This window comes from Carassius gibelio, chromosome A18 (assembly GCF_023724105.1).
Source record: "Carassius gibelio isolate Cgi1373 ecotype wild population from Czech Republic chromosome A18, carGib1.2-hapl.c, whole genome shotgun sequence".
Lineage (NCBI taxonomy): Eukaryota > Metazoa > Chordata > Actinopteri > Cypriniformes > Cyprinidae > Carassius > Carassius gibelio.
The window spans coordinates 7518533-7528444 of NC_068388.1; the positions used below are offsets into that span (position 1 = coordinate 7518533).

Sequence of the window (9912 nt, forward strand, 5' to 3'; positions counted from 1 at the left end):
TGCTGCTTAATATTTTTTCAGAACATGTGATACTTTTTTAGGATACTTTGATGAATAAAAAGTAAAAAAAAAAAAAAAAAAAGGAGCTATGTTTTTAAAATATTAATATTTTGTAATAACAATATACACTACTGGTCAGTAATTTGGGGTCAGTAATTTTTTTTTCTTTCTTCTTCATAAAATCAATACTTTTATTCAGCAAGGATGTGTTAAATTGATAAAAAGTGATAGTAAATAAAATATATTATTAGAATATATATATTATTAGAATTCTTTTTATTTTGAATAAATGCAGTTCTTTTTAACCTTTTATTCATCAAATATATTAGACAGCAGAACTGTTTCCAACACTCATAATAAATCAGAATATTAGAATGATTTCTAAATGATCATGTGATAGACTGGATGTTACATGTGACACTGAAGGCTGAGTAATGATGCTGAAAATTCAGCTTTGCATCACAGGAATCATTTTTTTTAAGTATATTCAAATAGAAAATTATCATTTTAAGTTGTAATAATATTTCACAATATTACTGTTTTTTCTGTATTTTTGTTCAAATAAATGCAGACTTGATGAGCAGAAGAAACTGCTTTCAAAAACAGTAATGTTTCCAAACTTTTGGTCTGTACTGTATGTATATATATATATATATATATATATATATATATATATATATATATATATATATATATATATATATATAAATAGCCACATTAATGAAAAACTGAATCAAGTACAACACATGCCACCTTCAATGACTGCACACTGTTTATGTCACTGTGGGGAAAAAATTAGGCTCTTTCTTAACTTAATTTTCTGCTGTATAACTTGTGGCAATTTGCGCCATTAATTGAACGCATCTGTGTCCATCGTCTCCAGTAAGTGACCCTTATTCTGAAAGTAGCATGTGTTTGTAATAAAAATGTCATGAAACCAGAAAGAAAAAAAACCATGCACACACAAACCTTGAAATAATATAAACCATATGCCAACTGCACAGGATGAAGCTGTAGCAATTGGTCACACAGGATGACAGTCTGATGCTTTTCCAAAACAAAAGTAAAAGAATTCTCTACACCTTAATTTGGACTATGGTGTCTGTTGTTTTGATTTGGTATGCACATTTATATATGTGATCTTGCACAAGTGGTGGTTTCCCACGCACAAATCTTTCACATACACGCACACAAACGAAAGACACACCATGGTAGCTTGACATAGAAAGTGAATCCTTCCACTTATAAAAGCACTGAATTTCCTCAGGCTTTTGTGTGCTGGCTGTCTGTAGTACCTCTTCATCTAAGCACCACTACATTCACTGTTTGCAGTTTTCTTTTTCTCTCTGTATTCTTTATGTCTTTTTCTTTTATAGGATCACCAATCTTTTCACAAACAGAGAAGAGATCTCTGCAGGATGTGAGAAGCAATTTCATCTTCATGATAAGTAGAGAACAGCCAGTGACACAGCAAAGAGGTGTGAGTAGGTACAAGTCTGCCGCAATAGTGCCTTTCTGAATATGTTGTCTTGTTGTGGGTGTTGAATGTCACAGAGTGTTCAAAATTCAACTCTTTATTAAAAACTGAAAGCACATCTTTTGGGTCAAATACAGATGGTTTTAAAGTATTACATTAGGTACACTAAAAAATAAAGTTTCTTTATTGGCATGAGTAATTTCACGAATAACCTTTAAGATCAATGGAAACTTTCCAATGCACAAGAAGATCTTTATATTGGAAGAAGTTCTTCAGATTATTAAAATATTCTTCACACAAAGAAAGGTTCTTTGAAGAACTGCTCATAGAAAGGTTCTTTGGGGATCATAAAATGGTGCTTATATTGCACCACTGCAAAAAAAAAAAAAAAAAAAAAAAACTCAATTTTTTATTTGTAAGTATATGGGAATTAAAAATCTGAAAAATACACTGAACAAAATAAACGTATTATAAACGTAACACTTTTGTTTTTGCCCTCATTTTTCATGAGCTGAACTCAAAAATCTAAGACTTTTCTATCTACACAAAAGACCTATTTCTCTCAAATATTGTTCACAAATCTGTCTAAATCAGTGTTAGTAAGCACTTCTCCTTTGCAGAGATAATCAATCCACCTCACAGATGTGGCATTTCAAGATGCTGATTAGACAGCCTGATTATTGCACAGGTGTGCCTTAGGCCGGCCACAATAAAAAGCCACCTACTGTTTTGGAGAGGGGTGGGGGGTGCAGTGTTTCAGGTATCACTGGACTGAAGCCCTGTATATTTTACTATGCATAATAAAGTTATATAATACACCAATCTACTGTACATCAAACTCTGCTTTCTGGGAATATCATTTTACTTTTTTTCACCAGTTAATTCATGGTTATTGCAAACCATATTTACTGTATTGTATTTTACAGTAAAATGAAAATATTATAAAATTAAATATAATGTGTTCCCATTTTGCATAGTATATAGTAAGCTAATGTTATAAGGTAAGGTAAGGTAATTGCACTTAAAATTTACATCTATGTGGCAAGGCATTGCATTGCACTGCACTTTCAAATAACGGTTCAATTGAAATTACAAATTTTTATTTTAAAGAATTAATGTAAGCACAACGACCCATAGACTACTATTGTAAGTTAATTGCAAACAAGGTTTTTGTTCGCTTTCACAAACCAAGGGGCTAGTTAATGAGTTGTCTGTGATAATCGACAGTATTACCCAGAAGCAATCAAAAGAGCTTAACCTGAATGATACCCGGAACATTTCTTTAATATATGATAAGAATTAGACCAAATGAAATACAGCAGTAAAAGCTTGTTGGAACTACTGAACAAAATGACAAACTAGTAAGCTGAAACCATTAGTGGTATCGATTGCTATTGAAGGAAGCTGTCTGACCTCTGTCTGACCTTGGGCTTGTGAAAATGTGTTCATTATTTTGCGCCACAAACTGATCTTTGTCATTACTGTCTGCTGCTTAGAGTCTGCTGATAGCGTTCACCACCGCATCTCTAGTGTATTTTCCCTTTGGAATCTTGTAATGCTAAATTGTGAACATTAATCTGAGCATTACACTGATACATATCTGGTCTTTCCTCTTTTGTTTGTCATGGATCTTTGTTGTGAGGATTGGTAGTAATCCCTATCTGTGGGGAAATATGGTAGATATGTTTACTGTTTGTTCATGGACAATATCTGCAAATTATTTATAATAATTTAATATTTATTATTTATTATTAACTGACCTTCAACTTTGACATTTCTTTTCTTGGTTTTATTGTCACATAAGTTAATGGCTTCCTGTGTTTAGTTACTCCTGAGTGACTTTCAGTGGAAGATTAATGATTAAGTAAAACTATTTTCTTTTTGAATGATTTCAAACTTTCAATGAGAGTATTTTTTTTATGATCTCTGGCACAGTTATATGAACTTGACATCTTTGCCTCATAAAATAGCAGAAATTTAAAACATTTTTATCAAAATGTATATTTTAGTAATTTAGGTCAATATGCATTTTTTATTTATAATACATTATATGATTTAAATATATGATTTATAATTATATTTATAATTTTTTTATATAATACATTATTTAATTGAAATATAATCATGTCATATCATTGACCCATAAACTCCTACACATTGTATGTTGTCTCTGAGTGTGTGTTTTTGTGTGAATGTGGGTGCCTGCCCTCAGTCCTGCCATGCATCCATATGTGTGTCTGTTTATTTACAAGAGCTGCAATACATGCGCATGCATATATGTGTGTGGGTGAATCCACACATACACGTGCTCGAGTTAGAAACAGTGTGTAATGCTCAGCTCATTATGTTTCATAGTTCAGTAAATTTTGATGAATCGAGGAGTGTTCCCTCTCTCAGGACCTGCCACATCAGCCATGCTGAGAGCCATCTGTGCAATTGGGCTGCATTCTCATGCACATCTCATGCCTACAGGAGATCAGCGTCTGTACTTTTAAGGCTCTAATGTATCTATTGTCATATACATATAGAAAATGTAAAACTTATATTAAAAACTTATATTTTTATATTGGCTTAAACATTATCATACCAACCCAACCCTATGACCTCTTTAAAATACAGCATTGTGCAATATTGAAATGTATAGGTTTGCACAAGTCAGTAACTTTCAACTTGCTGTTGCTTTGAGTAAAATTGTTCCTTATAGACTCATGTTAGGCAGGTATCTCTCCCCAGGAGGTGTCTCTGTATTGTTACCTTTGCGTTTTATCTGTATTTTCTTTCTTGTTGGATTCTTGCACTGCAGAATGCAAATTTCGTAGTGATGTTATCATCTACATTTTCAGCAAAGTCTGTGGGCAGAGAATCTGACGGCCAAGAGCCTTCAGAACCTGACAAAAATGAACACAACACTGCCTGCATTCTTCTAAGACAAGAGCTAATTTGTCTGAGAGATCGATTCAATGCCAAGGCTTGATGGATTACTGAATTTGAGTAATTAAGATCAGAACGATTGATAGTTTTAGAATTCTGACAACATTTGTGTTGCTCTACCATTTCTCAGTGATCCCTGACTGATAAAACAGACATGAATTTGAAGAATTAAAAACAACAATCTGTGAAACCAAGATACCATAGTTATCTCATCCTCCAACATTACCCTTAAGTGTGGTAATGCCTCCAACAAACCTGCTGCAGAAGAAATCCCTGACACCCAAAGCTTCAGACAGTAAAGAACCTGCTGTGTCCTGGAGCAGCTTGGTACAACTAGACCTGTGTCATGCTTGGACTCCCTAACACTGCATCCCTTAACACACACACACAAACACACAAACATACCCTTAAACACTGCTCAGTGTCTGGCACTGAACACATACAGGCACACAACAGATCTGGTCTAACTCAGTGCAGGCCACCTCTGCAGTTGAACCAACTGCCTCCACATCTACACCACTGCAGAAAGCTTGGAACGCATTTAATGCAATTATACATATATAAGGAAATTAAGAGGTTGTGTAACAGTTGCAAGTCTAAAATTTACACTTACTCTAACTGTAACACAATTTACAGCGGAAGAAGGCTTTCTGTTTCTCTAAATGAACCCCTAGGTCAATTAAAACAGCTCTCCAGAGAAGAACAAAGGGTGGGCTATTATCTGGCAGCCCATCTTGATACCACCCTTGAGGAAGAAATGTACCTTACTATGGAGGAGATGTAATATCCATGTAATTGGTTTGTTGAAATGCTAACCTCTTAATTTATGCAAAATGAGGCATTTCTGACAGAGGTGAGAAAACTGAAGCCTGTCCAGTATAAATTAAAACTAATCTGAGATTCCTTTGTTTCATGTCTATTACATCTGTTTTTACACACACACACACACACACACACACACACACACACACACACACACACACACACACACACACACACACACACACACACACACACACACACACATATATATATATATATATATATATATATATATAAATTTATATATATGTATTTATGTATGTTTAATATACACACGTATACTCACGTTAAGTGATATATAAAGCATATACCAAGTGCGCGATTGTTTATTTCATTGCAAATTGTTAACTATACCATCACTCAGCTCTTTATATAAAATTGGATATATATTAGTGGATAAATAACTATATCACTGTAAAAAAAATGCTTGTGCTGCCTTAAAATGTTAAGTTTAGCTACCGTGAAATGTTATGTTCATTGAATTGACAACTATTAAATTTTTTCAATTTATTCCAATTTTTTCCCAATTTTTTGTTTGTTTGTTTCAACAAGCTAAAACAATTACTCACTTAGGGTAATATTATAAACATTCACATCAAGATTTTCTGATTTTCTGCCCTGAAAAGTTTGAAAAGCGCTAAAGAAATTTTACTTGATATGTGGTATGTACTATATGTCTTATATAGTATTTATGGTATATTTATATAAAAACAATGAACACAAAATATACTATGTTTAGTGAACATATCTTTGCAAGTGGCACCAGTCCATATGCAAACCTAAAATGGACACCAATTGACTATTATAGAAAAGTCCCTCTGCCAGGTAGCTGTTTTAAATGAATGACATCATCACTCTCTTTAGTCCTGCAAGTCCACATTGTTGCACAAAGCATTATTGCAAGTTATACACTGAATAGTCCCTTTACCCCAGGGTCTTTCATTTGGATTATGTCATCCTGCACTACAGCCTGGAAACATTCTGGATGACACATTCATAACTTAAGTACCATAACTGTACAAATGATACATTAAAAACAACAAGATGGTACTGTGAGCTAATTACCCATGGAAAATGCAGCTGAGCTCAGTATTAAAAATGAGCCGCTCTCTAACACAAAGTTACATTATACATAGTGCACAGCACACACAGCCAAATACATATCTTAATATGTCCATGCACACTTAAATCAAAGCACATCCCTGATAGATTACGTTATCTCACATCTCTGAAGTGTTTGGGCCAAACATCATAATCACTGTGTTTACATGCACATTATTTGGTGATTATTATATTCTAGCATCTATACAATACACTTAAGCAAGATTTTGCCATTTATTATGCTCCATTTTTTACTCAGCCAACTTAAACATGTCCTTAACAACAAACACACGAGTATATTGTAATATCAGCATATTACATTTTTTTGTGAATGTAAATGCAGCCAATGGCCTTACTTGATGCTTACATAAATGCAATGTACTGTATGGCCGAATTCTGATTAATGTTGTAAACGCAGTCATTGTAATAATATATACAAAGATGGTGTCAGTTTCTGGGCAGTGGGCCTAAAAGTTAATGTCATGTATAAACAATATCTGGTTGCGTTTTTCCCTCAGTACTAGCACCATATTACCATAATCAAAATCTGACCGGAACAAGGGTCATAAAAACATAAGCAAGCTTTAAGTGTTTCCCCTAAAAAAACAATCAATTAATCTGTTTTAAACGACTGTTGAACTGCTTTTCGAGTGCTGAACTTACCATTGGCATTTTTCCCACATGTGAGGTGCTGATAGGGCAATAGGAGGCCGTACAACTCCGAATCATTGCTCAGAGCCTGCTCAAAGGATTCTAGAGTAAATTTGGGGATCCCATTATCCTTCTCCACCACCGAGCTATTCAACACCCGGGTGAAGACCTCTCGGAAGAGGCTCTCCATACAGGCCGTCAGGTATATGGCCGCATGCTCGTGGATGCGCACTGCGAACCTGCTGTCCACCATCCACCTGAAGAACTTCCCCACGGAGAAGACCAAGCCACATCTCTCCGATTTCCCCCGGCTGAATTTATCCTCGGTGCTCATGTTGTACATGGACAGCGCGCTGAGAGCCGCGGCGATGCAGTTGACCGAAATGGTCCACGATAGAATCATCTTGATGGCACTTTGGACTTCGTATTTGGTGCATTTGCCGTAGCGCAAACTCAGTCGTTGCGCTTCCCTGGCGATCCTCACCAGAGCGCGGCTCACGAGCGTGGAGAGGCGCGCCAGCAGATCCGCGGAAACGGTCCCGAACCTCAATTCTTCCTCCTTGTTGAGCGCGTTCTCCACCTCCCCGAGGCTCCAGGGCACATCCTCAAGCTCGGGAAGTTTCGCACAGTGTCCGGAACACTCCAGGGTCTCGCCGTCTTCAGCCAGGACGGTGTTGTCGTTGTCTATGCTGTTGTGTCGACTGCGCATGGAGTCGGTCAGATGCAAGCAGTGCCCTCCATGCGCATAGGAGATGTGCGCTTCGGAGCAGCACAGAGACAAGCTGGATGACCTGAAGGAGTCCGCGGCTCCACCGTAACCCGAATCCAGCGTCAAATCCTCCAGGGTCCTCACTACGGATTTACCCCTTTTTGCCATAACTGCACTTCATATTGTCCATAAGGCTGAAGGCAAGGGGGAACCTTCCTTTGCAAACAAACGCCACTACTTGGCTGCTTTATTCTGTCCGCAGTAATGTTATTGAAAAGGAACAGGCGAGTTCCCAAATTGTTGCGTTCACTGTTGAAAATGCGCCCCCAACTTTGAAGGAGTAGTGGTGTTGTTATGGCACACACACTAGTGTGTTTGAAGGCTGCGAAGCATCAGTTGGAGGAGGAGCCACATACAGTACTGCATCCAATACGCTGACAGGGTCATTGCTGCGTATTCGGTTGGGTTTGAATTCGCACGGTGCTGCATGATAGATCTGTCTTCTGTGTACTTCTGTTCATTGGGAGATCCCCTCCAAAAAGGGTTATCAAGAGATATTAGTCCATGCAAAAATTAAACTACCATTATGACACCAAATTAGGCTATAAAAATGTAAACAAAATATTTCTTTGTGTTATGACATAAAGGTCATTTAACATTATCTATGTATGTATTTAGATATAGATTTACATACTAGATAAAGACATTTCGTAGTCTGAAGAATTTATGATAGCTAGCTAGATAGATGATTTTATATTTTTGCTTTTAAAATTAACATTTGCAGTTAAGTAAATTTACTACCGAACTGCTTATTAAACCCACTTTTCCCAGAAATTTTGATTGCATTTACTAAGACTTCCATCTGTAAATAAAATGTAATTGGTCTCCAGAGTGAAAGCAGAGCTTTAGATCTAGAGGTCTTAAGTGGCCAAAATAAACTGATAAGACTTTATACAACTAGAAGTCAGCATGCATGAAACTGCTCTGATCCAGTAGACCAAGCAGGGCAGCATGTTTGAGGACAAAAAGCAAGGGATCAAATGAACACCTGTCCTCTTCTGTATTCTCCTTTTCATATGGGGCTCAGAGTAACAAGATTCCTGTTCATTAATAATGAAGAGTATGCATAATATATCAGTCATCATGAATGGAGGCTTCTTAACTTCACTCCCAGTCTGAAAAATGTTTTCAATGTAAAACTAAGTATAAAAGTGAGACATCAATCACTTGTTTTACTAGTAGCTTTGACCAATGCAGTAAGTATACAGAAGAATAAAAACACTAAAGAAATAGACATAACTCAAAATGGCATTAAGACATTTATTTTTAAAGACTTAAAGATATTGCAATAGCATCAGTGACTAACATAAAAAAGCAAACAAGATGCTTTTAGAGCTGTACTACACTTGAGCATTTAAATGTTTTCAGACCTGCTTTAATAAAGAGGGGACCATATTTTACTCAACACTGACCTCTTTGGATAACAAAAAATTAAGACTATAAGGAACTTAACATTTTGAAAGCATAACTCGTTTTTACTAATTAAACGCACTGAACCAATAATTAATAATATTTGAATACAAATAATTAATTTGTATCTCATATTTATTCTATTAAGAAGTATCAGATCAAGAAACTATTTGAGAAACGCGCTTGAATTTAGCATTGTGTCGGGGTAGACTGCCATCTAGCGTTCAACTAAAGCAATCATCATGTCTTATTCACTCAAACGACAATAATAGTCCGAACTCAGTTAGTGACGTTACAAATTATCCTCATTCAAATCAATGATTGGGGATGAAAGATATAGGTTATATTAAGTTAACTGACATTTAGGTCTGTCCAGAGTTGTTTCCATGATTAATAAAATGACCAACTCTGATCTCAAATTAGCAGTATAAGAGGGGCTTGATCTTTAAATGATAAATTGCTTCAGTTACTCAATTTTATGTTAATGTTCTCTATATCTATCGAAGTGAAGACCTAGTCAATAAACTAATTATGTATTGGATCAATGTAGTAGTTCCCTTTGTGAAATGCTGTATTTCTCAACATATTGATCTTTCATCATAGACCATTTTACTGCTTAATTATATTGGATAAGTTGGCACAATAGAACCTGCCATTATTATTTATTACATGCTTTGCAGCAAATTTTCAACAGTAAATAAATAAATAATCAAATGAATACCTTAAATGAGGGTGTTGCACTAGGTGTTTG

At 35.6% G+C, this 9912-nt stretch overlaps 1 protein-coding gene across 2 annotated transcripts in view; it reads right to left on the reverse strand.

Moving 5' to 3' along the window:
* The window catches only part of LOC127934703 (ankyrin repeat and BTB/POZ domain-containing protein 3-B-like), a 59586-nt gene extending 51376 nt beyond the window's left edge, over nucleotides 1–8210 (reverse strand). Inside the window, exon 1 of one of the 2 annotated variants that reach the window (XM_052532249.1) lies at nucleotides 6995–8210. In XM_052532249.1, coding sequence (XP_052388209.1) covers nucleotides 6995–7859 — 865 coding nt within the window. In that variant the 5' untranslated portion in view covers nucleotides 7860–8210. The remainder of the gene's footprint in view (nucleotides 1–6994) is intronic. The other variant, XM_052532247.1, reaches the window with a different exon arrangement.
* Between the last annotated feature and the right edge of the window lie 1702 nt (nucleotides 8211–9912).